Source organism: Centruroides vittatus, unplaced genomic scaffold (assembly GCF_030686945.1).
Source record: "Centruroides vittatus isolate TY-2023 unplaced genomic scaffold, ASM3068694v2 scaffold_861, whole genome shotgun sequence".
Lineage (NCBI taxonomy): Eukaryota > Metazoa > Arthropoda > Arachnida > Scorpiones > Buthidae > Centruroides > Centruroides vittatus.
In genome coordinates, this window is record NW_027122718.1 from 8,969,900 (window position 1) to 8,984,991 (window position 15,092).

Genomic DNA, 15,092 nt, shown 5'->3' on the forward strand with positions numbered 1-15,092 from the left:
CAAGGAAAAGATAAATCTCTATTCATAAACTGAATATAGAGAATTATAGTAAAATTTCAAAAGTTAATAGAAGTTATATAATTTTATTGCTGAAAAATTATATATTTTAAACATATTTGTTCAGTTTTAATAAATAATACAATACAATCAAGATAAAGAGGAATAAATATACTTAATAAATATAATTTCTTTTTTATTTAAAAAGAATATAAAGTAATATTCTGGATTCAAAAGATTTTTTTTAAATTTTTTGCTTTGTTATGAAAATACTTGGATATCTATTCCATAAAATAATCTCCTTTTTCTATTTATAGCAGTATTTGTATTTTGTTTTAGTATTATCAGAAAAAACTATAATTTTCTAACTTTATAAAGTTTCCAATGTTAACATGAAAAAAATTTAGTAAAGTTTAAACCATTCCAACATAAGTTAATAACATGATAAAAGATGAATACTTCTGAAATAAACAAACTTGCTATTCATATACTGCACAAACTGTATGCTTAACTATACCTACAATAATAAGTTTATTTCAGCTTCATTAATTTACTCACTAACATATTTCTAAAACTAATCTGTCACATCCTGTTGGAAATTGGAGACATTTGTATACCTGCATGAATGTCCTAATTTTTAGAATACCTTTTATTGTAATTTTTATTATTATTTCTAATATTAGCATAAAGACAATAAATAATGCTAAATTTATATATTGTTTAAATATTACTTTTCAACTGTAAATAGTTTCCAATGTTAATATTAGAAAATTTCAGCTTGTTTTTTATTTAACAATTTTTAAAAATGATAATATAAAATAAAAACATGCAACCAACCCAATAATTAATTTAAATAACAAACAAATAGTCTGATAACAAATCTGACTGTCCATTTGATATTTATAATATAAAATGTTTACAAATAGAGCTTTGAATATTCTACATTGTACTCCTTTAGGAAGAAATTACACCTATCCCTCGATTTACACGGAAGATAGGTTCCTGAGAAAAACGTGTAAATCGAATTTGTATCTTTTTGAATGTAAAACCGTGTAAATCAAAAAGTATGCAAAAAACGCATAATTTCGTTGTTTATTAATTATGAATTTTTTTCAATTTTTTAAAGTACATAAATCAAACAAAAATATTGAAAGGCAAAAAAAAATATATTCTTTTATTAATTAAATACAAAGAACAAAGGAACAAAAAATAAAATCTGAAAGATTCATAAAAATGTAATGTAATTGTGTAATGTAATTAAAAATAATGTAATTGTTTGTTACTTATGAATATGAAAAATTAAAATTTTCTGGTTTAAAACTATGTGCAATGAATGCAACTTTGTGTGTATGGGGGAGTACCCTATAGAAACTTTTTCACAAATTATTATTAAATAACTAAAGTAAAAAATAAATGCAAATAATTTATAAAAATATTCATGAAAGGTTTATAATATTAAACCATTTCATTAATGTGTTTTATGTTAGTTTTACACCTGCGTACTACTTAACATATTTTATTTGACTTATAATCTATAAATTTATCATAATTACAATTTGTTTATGAAATCATTAATTAACCTTAAAAGAATTTTATATCTAATTCACAAAACAACACCTTTACTTATAGCTGAGATAATTTTATCAATAAGCCATCTTCAGGTTTTAACTTTCGAAAAAGGAACATTATCGTTCCATTAAAAGAATACAATTGTTTGAAAAAATTCAAACCATTAGTAACGGACAAAAATAAAAAATAAAAACAAAAAGGAACAACATGGTAATATAAATAAATAAATATACAATAAAATTGTTATAGTGGGAATAAGAAGTAAAAAATGAAAATAAAAATGATTCCACTGGTGATACTTTTTTTAAAAAAAATGGCAGATTATCGAGGAATGATGCCAAAACAAGCTAAGACAAGCCTACGAGTTTGTGATACATTTCTTGACTACGAATTTCCAAGCTGTTGGTAGGCTGTCAGCGTCCCTTGCATTTATGTATGCCTCTTCCAACTTGCTTTTGTAAATTTCAATTTTTTCTGTGGTACTTGCTAACGTTGGGGAGCTCAAGGATTTTACAATATCCGCTTCCTCCCATTTAATTATTGAGCCTTGGGTCTGCGCGTATTGTGAAAGTACTGTTGCGTCGGAGCCTTTCCTGACGTCATACTTGTGTTCTTTAAGTCTTATCCCTAAACTTCTTGTTGTGACTCCAATGTAGTCTTTTTTGATACCTAGTTCCGTGTTCTCGTATGGGATTTTGTACACTCCTGCTTTTTCTTCCTTTTTAATATGATCTTTATCATTTCTTAAGATTGTGTATAGGTTCGGAGCCCTTTTTAGAACTATTCTGGTCTCCTTGCGGTTTGCAATTTCTTTCATAATGCCTTTTGAATTCTTGTTGTAAGTACCATTACAAGCTAGCAGCATTCCGAGCTCTTATCAGAAGGGCCTTTATCTATTGTGATAACGTTGTTGATAGAAATAAGGAAATCGACAGAATCACGCAAGTAGCCGAATCCCTAGGATATAAAAAAGGCACAATAGCAGGATTAGTTAAAAAGTATGAGATGGGCACAAGAGAGTCAAAATACGTTCACAGTAAAATCACAATGTTTACTTACAACAAGAATTCAAAAGGCATTATGAAAGAAATTGCAAACCGCTAGGAGACCAGAATAGTTCTAAAAAGGGCTCCGAACCTATACACAATCTTAAGAAATGATAAAGATCATATTAAAAAGGAAGAAAAAGCAGGAGTGTACAAAATCCCATACGAGAACACGGAACTAGGTATCAAAAAAGACTACATTGGAGTCACAACAAGAAGTTTAGGGATAAGACTTAAAGAACACAAGTATGACGTCAGGAAAGGCTCCGACGCAACAGTACTTTCACAATACGCGCAGACCCAAGGCTCAATAATTAAATGGGAGGAAGCGGATATTGTAAAATCCTTGAGCTCCCCAACGTTAGCAAGTACCGCAGAAAAAATTGAAATTTACAAAAGCAAGTTGGAAGAGGCATACATAAATGCAAGGGACGCTGACAGCCTACCAACAGCTTGGAAATTCGTAGTCAAGAAATGTATCACAAACTCGTAGGCTTGTCTTAGCTTGTTTTGGCATCATTCCTCGATAATCTGCCATTTTTTTTAAAAAAGTATCACCAGTGGAATCATTTTTATTTTCATTTTTTACTTCTTATTCCCACTATAACAATTTTATTGTATATTTATTTATTTATATTACCATGTTGTTCCTTTTTGTTTTTATTTTTTATTTTTGTCCGTTACTAATGGTTTGAATTTTTTCAAACAATTGTATTCTTTCAATGGAACGATAATGTTCCTTTTTTCGAAAGTTAAAACCTGAAGATGGCTTATTGAGTAAGCCGAAAACATTAGTTTTCTCAATAAAATTATCTCAGCTATAAGTAAAGGTGTTGTTTTGTGAATTAGACTAATTATTGGCTGAGCTAGTATCTGCTTTATGAATTTTAAATCATTATTTACATATATAATCATTCAATTATTATATGAATGATTATAATAAAAGAAATCCCAAAAAGTAAAACATAAATCAAAAGTAAAAAAAAAAAAATAATTAAATCCATATTAAATTGTTTACAAAATATTCTAAATTCAAAGAAAAAAAATTTGATATAGATACGACTTTTAAAAAATGCATATAGCCCAGTGGCGGACTGGCCTTAAAATTTCTGTGTGGAAAAAATCATTACCGGCCCAGCCCATAAATAAAAAAAATGACTTTTTTCTATTTATATTTAAATACAGTATATTCAAAATACAACGTTGACAAAAATTGCAATAAGCACAAGTCTAGAACATTAATTTTTTATTTAGAAGTTTGCTTTGTTGAGCAATAATATTAATGACATCATCAGAATCTATTTCATTTAAAATATCCTTCTCCGTCGACATTAACACGAAAGCTTCTAGATTTTCTTGCGAGATACTTGATCTTAATGAATTTTAACGTAGAAAAGTTCCGTTCACAGGACACTTGTGTTACAGACATAGATAGTAAATGTTTGTATGCTTGACCAAGTGTAGAATAAGCACCATTTAACACGTTATATCCGAATAATATATTATAACAACAAATAAGACAATTTTTGCAAGCTTTGCAGTAAGAGGATGAAATCGAATCTTTATCGTTTTCTAGTTGATCATCAGTAGAATGTTCATTTTCGTTTAATTTTATAAAAGTTTCACTGACATTTTCCTTTAAAATATTCCATGACGATTTAAAATGTTGCAATTCTGAAATAATATTGAGTTGCTTCTGGATTAAACTGTAGTAACACTTTACAGCTCTATATGAAGTGTCCAGTGAAGTCGGGTTAAAATACCAAATAGTCTTTTCAATTAGGGTTGGTCCTCGGGTTGGTTTATTTTTGCGTCTTTAGTTAAAGGATGATAGAATCGTTTACGAATGTACTGTACAGTACATACGTATACTCCCTTGGACTTCACTTAGTCTTGAAAAGGGGTCAAGCACGTATGGACAGTCTACGAAAGTATATGTGCATTTGTACACAATTCTATCATCCCTTAAAGACGCAAAAATGAACTAACCCAAGGACCAACTCTAGTTGCGTCGAATATATGTACGAAGCGGGCTCTTGGTATTTAGTGCGATTGCAAATGACTAGATGTCAGTATTTTAAATTTTTATTTTATATAGCGTTATATTGTTTTGTAATATTATGTACGACGCCGCAGGTTGCCCATCTACAATCAACGCCATTGTGGGTGAATGGCAAACTAAAAATTAGTTAGCCGAACCTAAAAAATAGATTATTTTTAATTAAATTTTTGGAATATAGAGAAATTATTATTGAATAACATTTTTACTTATCTAAAATAAAGGAAATGATATAATTGGCCATTAAATCCATTATGATTACAATCAACGTTTTGGTGGCTGGGTGAAAAACCAGTAACTCGTGCTTCCAAAGATTCATAGGGGTAGTGAATAGTTTCTAGCAACGTAAACAAATGACCAACTTTGTCTGTTTTGATTATTTTTCTCCTAGGATGCTTTGTTTGGGCCGAGTCGGCCAATGTAGTGTTGGACTCGGGTCGGCTGGACTAATTTAACTTCGGCCTCTGTAGAACCGGGTAAAACGATAAAGGGCTACACATATCTATATTACACCTAAAAATTGAAATTTATCTTACTTAACGAAAAAAATGAATGAATTTTTTTTAAAAATAAAACTGAACAAAATGGTATATTATGTACATATTTAGAAAAACGGCCCAAATTGTTTACGGCCCATGTGGAATTTTCCACATTTTCCACATGGCCAGTCCGCCCCTGATATAGCCTATCATCATTTATATAAAATTTGTATAAATTTCCTAATAATAAAAAATTTATTCAATATAGTTTTAATCAACATTATTACATGTGCAATATAATTAAGCATGGAGTGAGAAAAGTAATTATAGCTTTATTCCAGACTTACTTATCAGTATCAAACAAGTATTAAACTGAATTCTACAAGTATTGTTTGGATTGGAACTTTTCCACGGTGTTGTGTGTTGTTTATTTCAAATGTAGTTATAACACACAAATACAGTTGATAATTTGGAGAATGTATGTATAATTAAGATATTTCAATGTTAAATGATTGCTGGATTACATAGAGCACAATCGTTTGGTGTTAAACTAAAAATCGGATTATTGGCTGTTTAAATTTAATTAAGGTATTTCTTTCAATTTGTACCCAGTCATCTTTTGTTGCAAGGCAATAAACCTGGAGAATACATATGTTTTGAAAATAAATTCCCAGGGTTTAATCAAGGAAATACAGTATATATTTTTAGGGTTCTGCTACCAAGAATTTTAGGATTTTTACATTATTAGGATTTATACATATACAAAGTGTATTTGGAGTGGATATCCTCAATATATATATATATATATATATGTTACTGGCAAAACCCGATTTTACACCAAACTAGTTTTGCCTAGGCCAAACTAGTTTGGCGTAAGTGTGTCAGGCCAAACTAGTTTAGAATTATTATTCAAGTAATTGTTCAAGTATTATTCAAGTATTAATGGTTAAATATATTAATAGTTAAAATAAAATTAAAAGGCAATCAATTAGATGAACAATATTTATTCAAACATAATCTACTTAATTATAAAAAACGGGGTTGATGTTACCCTAGATATTGAAGGTGGCGGCTCGTCTCCGATTTCAGCAATCAGAAGATAGGGAACAGTGGGGATGCCCATTCTAATCTAACCTAACCTATTCTAATAAATTACCATAATTATTAGCAACCAAATTATTAGAATAGGTTAGGTTAGGTTAGGTTAGAACATGTGTCCCCACTGTTCCCTGTCTTCTGATCGCTGGAATCGGAGACAAGCTGCCATCTTCAATACCTAGGGTAACATTAACCAAAAACGGTATTGATTAGAAGTGACACTTCACTTGTACAAAACTATAAAATAAAAATAAGCTAATAAGTATTTATCAATTTGTATTTTTTTATTAAGCCATGCACTTTTAAAGGTAATTAACTTTCGAAAATATTTTCAAAAATTCAAACGAAATAATAAAAATAACTATTAAAATCAAACTAAAATTAAAAATGAACTTATTTGTGTTTTTATGATGAACTTAAATTAACCATTAATATACTTGAATAATAATTCTAAACTAGTTTGGCCTGACATGCTTACGCCAAACTAGTTTGGTGTAAAATCGAGTTTTGCCAATAACATATATAAATTGCTCTTTCTCTCAAAGGCTAGTCTTCTGTCTCATCCTTCCTATATGATCATACACTTACACTGGTGGACAAAACCTAAGGACGAATGCTATTTTCAACAATTACAGTTAGAAATTGAACAGCAGCAGCCTGTTGAAATATGCTTAAAATCATGATGTACTCTGTTATGTGCGACACTAAAACATGTACAGTCACGTGCGGCACTAAAACATTTGCACAGATAAAAGATTTCAGGCAATCTGTGCATGCAGTCAGTTTTTATTGGATGTGAAATTTGAATGGGTAGAAGTGAAATTACAATAATAAAATTCTTCCAGACATCATTTAGATGATTTTACTCGTGGAGGAATAATCAGAAAGCTGGAAGAAGGGCAGAATATAACAGATATTGTGTGTGAATTTAACATTGTACACAGTATTGTTTCTAGATTATGGGCAGCATTTCAAACTAGCGGAATGTGCAGCGGGCACAATGGGAAGGTTGTCCTAGCAGTATGACACCCCAAGAACATCAGTATATTGTTCTTTCAGCGAAAAGGAACTGACGCAGCATAGCTGGTGAACTGGCAAGTCATTTACAGGCAGCCACAGGAACTAAGATATCCTGTAAAACTGTTGCAAGACATTTGTGAAAGAAAGGACTATATGCCCAAAGAGTTCACCGAAGTACCCATTTGCAATGGTGCCGTCTGCATTGCAATTGGACTAATGACGACTGGGCTACCATGGTCTTCTCAGATGAGAGTAGATTCAGTCCATCGTCTGATTCTAGACAGCAATTGATATGGCACGAGGTTAGCAGTGCTTATCGTCCCGAAAATATTCAGGAAAAGGATCAATATCCAACTTGCAGTATCATGGTGTGGGTAGGCATCATGGTCAATGGCCGTACGAACCTGTATATGGTTGACTGAGGGACCATGACTGGCCAACAGTACATTGACAAAGTTCTTCTCCCACGTTTTCGATTTTTCCGAGGTGCTGTTGGTGAAAAGTTTCATTTTATGGATGATAACACACCTTGTCATCGCACACAAGCTGTAGAAGAGTGTCTTGACAGCGAGAATATTCATTGCAATAGTCTGGCCAGCCCATTTTTCTGACCTGAATCTGATTGAAAATGTGTGGGATGCCTTGGGAAGACATATTGCTGGTCAACAATATCCACTAACAAACAAGGAGACTCTCATCTGTGCAGTAAAAGAGGAATGGGACAACTTGCCTCAACAGCTTCTAGATCATGTTCTGAGTATGCCATGTCATGAGCAAAGTTGCATTGCACTTCACAGTGGCCATATCCCTTACAGACATGGCACTCAGCCTTGTTTGTAGTAAGTATTGTGCATTTTTTGTACAACCATGTCTTCGGACAATATGCACCTTTTACAAAAACACCCTCTTTTGACATCCTGAGTACTACCTTTGAACATAATTATTATATTAAATCATGTTGAACATGCTGTCAATACTATTGTTTTCTCCTTGGTCTACAACCATGTGTAGTTTTTCATATACATGTCCATTTCTTCTTCATCCTTAAGTTTTCTCCACCAGTGTATTTATAGAAAGAGGCTAAAACCCCACATACATGAATTGAGTTTATCAGTACAGTAGAGCGTCGATAAGTGGAACCAATTGGGGACTGGGGTCCTTCCAGTTAATGATTTGTTCCAGTTTCCGACTTTGTACGAAAAAATACATTAACCTGTCCGATGTTCAAATTTTTCTCCGTTGCGTATCGCTTCCTGTTGAATTTTTCTCCATTGCGTGTCGCTTCGTGTTGAATTTTCGTCGATTTTAAGCCTAACGAAAATTTTTATAATAATCATCGAGGCTATCGTATCGTTAAAAATTATTTCTGCATTTTGTACAAACAAAATAAATATATTAAAGAATATAAAAAACATGAAAATTATACTTTAGAAGTAAATTTAGTATCAAAAACATTCGATTCAGCACGACACAGTCCGACTGAAAATCGTTCCACTTTCCGGCCATTCCACTTACCGACGTTCCACTTATCGACATTCTACTGTATTCCAAAAAAAAAAAATTAATTTATCAGTGTAAGTCATCCTGACATAATACAACAAGCTAATCAAACTACAATATGTTGAGAAATCTGATATTAACATAAAAAAATATAAATTTTGGATAATCTGAAACACTTGCTAATCCAAAAAGGTCCAAGCCACAATTAGTTTGGATTAACAAGATTCTGTTGTATGTATATGTATGCCACAGAGTAATCATCTATATATATATGGACATGTTTGTGCCTATATTTCACTCTGCAGCCAAAACTACACATCACACATGAATGGTGTTTGTGTGTGGTAGTAACCCCAAGTCTCCCATTGTGCACTATGGTAGTTGCATCTCGATAGCTATAAGGGTGTGAGAGATATGGGAGTTGAAAGTGGTTAACTTCGAAAATGTGTGACGCTTCAATGAGAATGTTCCAGTTTTTTGTAGAAAGTTCCAGAACCTAGAGGTGAAATTTGGTACACAGTTAGGATACGTCATAAAAACGTATACTAAGAAGGGATTTTTCGAAATTCCCCCCGCAAGGGAAGAGGGAGAGCATTAAGTCTTAACCTGAAGAATGGCTTCTACTGTACTATTTTAGATACAAATTTTTGTATTTAAGTACATTTTAGTAGGGTACACAATGAAAATGAACACTAAGAAGGGATTTTTTTTAAATTCCCCAGCAGGGGGAGAAAGAGAGGATTAAGTCTTAACCTGAAGAATGGCTTCTACTGTACTATTTTAGATGCGATTTTTGTTTTTAATTACATTTAGTCTTCACTGAGTACTTAGGAGTATTAAATTGATAACATTTCAGACATTGTTATAAATATTTTTTATATATTTCGATTTTTCAACCAAATGTTCAAACCGTTTTAAATTCGAATTTCTTTTTGCATATTGGTTCGATTATAGAACGATTGTAAACGTTCCAGAAAATTTATCAAATTAAAAACAGTTTGTCTGATTCTCAGCAATTGTCGTCATTCTCAGTGGTAGGTGTTAAATAACAATTACTATGGTTGTTGAAATATTGAATGTAAATAGGGTTTGCTTGCAAAATCCGCGCGAGCAAAGCTGCAGGTAACAGCTAGTTATATATATACTGTATATATAATTAATTGATAAGAAAATACATGTATGTTATCAATTTTTAAATAAAAATGCATTTCTAGATGATAAAACTGTTAATAGAGTATTTTAATTTTCTCCTGAATAGTCACTGGGCTACAATTTTTTTAAATTGTACACCTATAAATTCCCACTGTCATCCATCTGTCTGAACATCTGTCTGAACATCTGTCTGTTCATCTGTCTTTCCTTAATATTGAGAACATAGCTAGATAGATGAAATTTGAGACCAGATATGGAAAGCTTACGAGAAGGGGGTCCCAATTAACTATATACAAACTTCTAGTCCAAACCAGAAGTCATGCTATTTCAATTCAAAAATTTTTCCCTGAAAGGTGTTAGATAAATGACTAGCATGACTTTACTGTTAAAGGAAAAGTATGATTTACAGGGGCAAGCCACTACTAATTTAAGATGGAGAGCATATATTAAAAATTGCAGCCTTGGTATTATGATGATGTCATAACAAATAATTGCTGTTTTTTATAAATTATTTATCTGCTTTTTAATTTAAGGCAAGAAATACATTCAATGAAAGAATGACTTATACATGTGAGGTACAAATTGCTTTTATTTATAATCAACTAAACACACTAAAAACTATTAAATTATATTCTTTAACAACAATATATATTAAAACACTGATCCATTTCCTTCATTTATTATTTTTAATTAAAAAATAAATAGGAAATAAAAATGTAAAAATGCTAATTAATTATCATTGTAGATAGTTTAAAATCTTTGTTTCCTTTTTAAAAAATAATATAATATCTAAAAAGTAACTGTCCAATAAATTTTAATTTCTGAACAAAAAAACAACCTCAGAAACAAAATCTTTTAAGCAATCCAAATCTTTTTGTTAAAAAAAATAAGACGTTAAACCTTATCTACCATGTTCGCCTAGGTAGTCCTAATGGCAGTATTGTGTTTAACAATTTAGCTCAAGCAATTGTGCCAGCTTCGAGTAGCCCACTTGACTGTTCGTGGCGTACTTGATGTTATATAGTTTTTTAAGATGCAAGCAATAGAAAACATTGAGCGCACGCCTACATGCAAAGCACGGAGGATAGCGAGTAGACCAATACATATTAAAAACTGATCTTCAAAGATGAAGGATCAACTATTGTGGGGGCAGTGTGATTTATGTAAAAAATACGAAATAAAACATCAATTTTGCTAAAAAGTAGTGAAAACAACCATCACTCTGATAACAGAGGTGCCACCATTGGGGCTACCTAGGTGAACATTTACCTAAAATGTAAATAAACTGTTTTACAATATTATTGTTTTTGATTCAATTACATGATTAACATTGCAAGATTGTTTTCATTTTATTTATCACAAGAACATCGAAGGATATACCAATTAAATTTGAACAAGCAATACATTCGATCATAAAATATTATCCGGTCAATAAAACCATATAAAATTTTGCTTACAATTTCAAACAAATAACTATCAACTTTTACACAAAACCGGATAGAGTCAAAGTTTAAACATCAAATTTCTAGAAAAATAACTATAAACTTTGATTCTATTCAATTTCGTATATAAAAACAATTATAACCTTTTTGATATCGTTTCGTCGAATGCCGTAATGTTAAAAACAAACCTTACAATGCTCGATGAAACTTGAATTACATAAAATTATAATTAAAAAATAATAATAATCTTCATATAACAAAAAACAAAATGCATTTTAATTGTATGTAAAATTGTGAATAAAATTTTTAAGCTTAATTAATGTATTACATTGAAATATCAATTTTCTACTTAAGTGTTTGTTTAATTTTATATTAAATTTATGGTGCATCATCAAACAGGATATTGTACTGTACTCCATATTTATATATATTTAATTTAGTATATAATGTTATTAATGCATTGAGTGTTAAGAAGGTATAAATATAAATTACCTCTTTATCTTTCAGTCCTAAGAGTAGAACCTCTTCCATTAACGTTAATCTCGTTTCTTTCGAGTCAACATCATCGTCGTCGTCTGATGGGTTGAATCGTCTTTCGTCATCGGAAATTTTCTCATTCGCTTGACTATTTACGTTTTTCCTCTGTATTAAGCCTTCTGTTCTGTTCATAGTGAAAAGCGATACGCGAAGCTTTAGATTAATTTAACGTATATATTACATCAATGCACTTTCTTTATTTTTAAAACACGGTTCATTTTTCTGTCATTCTGTACTGAAAACAAAATGGCGTTTTTGATGATGACACTGACGTCATCTCTAGTCGGATTAATCAGTTCAAAAATAGCCCAATTATAACCGACGTCACCATTTTTTCTTCCTTTTTCTTTTTTTTTTTTTTGTTCGAATCGTTTGATTGAACTTATGAAAATAAATGTATTTTTATATATTATATTAATAACTTTTATAATTGGTAAGTTATTAAATTTTTTTTCTATTTAATTTAATTTAATTTTTTATTTTAATTTTTTAGCCTGAAGAGGGATTGGACAATTACCAATACGAAATGCATTGTTAAATAAGAGAAATTGCGGATAATTAAGAAAGACGTGATAAATATCACTATTGGATGAAAAAATCTTTACTTATAGCATCATTTTTTTATATCGAATTCCAAAGTAAAATATTCAATTTATTCATAATTAATTTTTTTAAAAAAATCCGGCAAAGAGTTGCTTAAGTTTCCCGGCAACATTTGATGGCGTCATCTGTTATGATATTTTAATTTTAAAAATTTTATATTTTTAATTATTATAAAATAGCAGAAAACTTAATTTTGATATTTTAATTTTAAAAATTTTATATTTTTAATTATTATAAAATAGCAGAAACTTAATTTTGATATTTTAATTTTAAAAATTTTATATTTTTAATTATTATAAAATAGCAGAAAACTTAATTTTGAGGGTAATTCCATACATAATTTAAAAAAAAAAAACCCGAATTTTTTTGCTTTTCTCGATGTTTCAAGGTGTTCTGAATCCATCAATAAAATAATATATTATGTAGTGTTAACAATTATCATTAAAATTTTAGATAAATTTAATAATTTGTTAGGAAAAAAAATTTAAAATATTATATGATATAAATAAAATATTTGTACTTGTTTTATTCCGAATTTTTAATCTTAAATTAGATCTCAGTGTAACTTAAAGTTGGTTCTTCGAGAATTAAAAGTGTTTGTTTATTAATTAAACTCTTATTAGATTTTATCACAATAAAAATAAATTATATCAATCTTAAAAACGTAATTTAATAATGTATAAATTTTACAATTCATGCCACAAACTGATAAATAATTAAAACATGATCAATATGACTAAATCGTTTTTATTAAATTAATAAATAATTATTATTTTATTATATGAAAATCTTATTAAATTTTAACATCTTCAGTAATTTCACGAATCCAGGATTTGTAGTAAAATTATTATTAAATATATTCTGAACAATATAGGCCAAGGACATGAGATCAACAATAATACAATCACGAATAAACTAAGCAACATACTGTACACTTACAGCAGGAAAGCTGTTAATAAATATTTTTAAATTGTTTAGATTTATATTGAAGAATTCTGCTGAATGTATATATATATATATAAAATTATTTATCTAGTCCAAAATTTAATTAGTAGGCCTATATTTAACATATTTTGCATACTCGGATAATTTATATAATTTATTTTTTTTAGAAGCTCAACGACAATATTTGAATAAGTTATTATTACAATTTATTTTTGTAAATAAAGAGATTTGTTTAACTCATAGAAGCATTTTTCCATTCTTGGTAGACGATACTTTTACTTTCCCAACTGTTATAACACGGGAAGTATTATAATAGTGTCAAATTTCTCCTTCTTCTCTTGTTAAATTGGAAGAATTGGCAATTTGGTATAGTTCCGATATTGTAATAATATATCAGAAAATACATCTGTACTAATTTTAGTTACAATCATGACCAATTTTGGACCGTTAGCCTCCTGCGTGCTACAGATATTTCGCCACCCCCATCAATGCTGATTGCGAGTAAATTCATAACCTAACCCAACTCATTAGAGCCTACTGGTGTGATTTATAACAGTTTCGTATAGTTGAAAGGGATTTAAAAACTCCATAAAATTATTGGACTGCAATTCGAAAAACTTGTAGACCTATAAATTCTCAATATTGTCTATGGAAACCTTAAAGACAGAAGGCACCGATTAACTTGTATACAAACTTCCAATGCAAAGTGGAAGTCACATTATTTCCATTCAAAAAATTCTCCCCCACCCCCTGAAAATGTTAGATGACCGGAACGACTCTATTGTTAAAGGAAAAGTATGATGTACAGGGACAAGCCACTACTAATTTTAGGTGGATAGCATATATCTTAAATTTAAAAAATTAAAAATATGATTAAAAATTCGAGCCCGGCATTGTGACGATGTCACAATAATTTTTGCTCGTTTCAATTTTAGTTTTTAAAGTACACCATCCGCCGTCCTAGAAATTTCGCCGCTTGCGTGCATGCACGCACTTCACCAGATCCGGTCCTGGTTAAATAAACAATTATCCTATCCTGCTGGGGAATCCGAGAACGAAAAAACCCAGGCTTTTTTCGGAGTAGTAGTCCGTCCCAGATATGTCGGACCCTGTCCCTCATCATCCGTCCCTACTGTGTTCCTGGCCGAACCCATAGTGAGATTGCTAAAAAAAAAAAAGTAAATAAAAGAAGCAGTTAAACAATGATATGGACACAAATAAGAATAAAACCCGTAATCTATTGGTGAAATCACGACTTCTTTCCACGAAGAATAATTTTATATTTGTTTTTTATCCATCAAACACTTTTTTAAAAAGTTGTTTTTATACTTTAAATCATTGATAAAAACTTAAAATATTGTAAATAAATATAAACTTATTTATATAATATCTTAATTTGTAAGCATTTGAACTGTATTAACACTTGATAATTTGTTATTGCTTACATCAGTCGTATTAAATTTTCTATTATTAATTATATTATTACAGAAAATAAAATATGAAACTCGTGCTTTATTTTAAAATGGTAGTTTTTTTTATAGAATTAAATATTAGTAAAGTATTTGTAGTTGATATCACTTGAGCTCATTTCCTGTAATAATAAATCCAGCAGTATATTAAAGCTCAGTAAAACTTCTGATCGTAA

At 30.0% G+C, this 15,092-nt stretch overlaps 1 protein-coding gene across 1 annotated transcript in view; it reads right to left on the reverse strand.

The window, feature by feature from the left end:
• The window catches only part of sau (Golgi phosphoprotein 3 homolog sauron), a 29,685-nt gene extending 17,500 nt beyond the window's left edge, over window positions 1-12,185 (reverse strand). Inside the window, exon 1 of the mRNA XM_067288593.1 lies at window positions 11,855-12,185. Coding sequence (XP_067144694.1) covers window positions 11,855-12,031 — 177 coding nt within the window. The 5' untranslated portion in view covers window positions 12,032-12,185. The remainder of the gene's footprint in view (window positions 1-11,854) is intronic.
• Window positions 12,186-15,092: the final 2,907 nt, after the last annotated feature.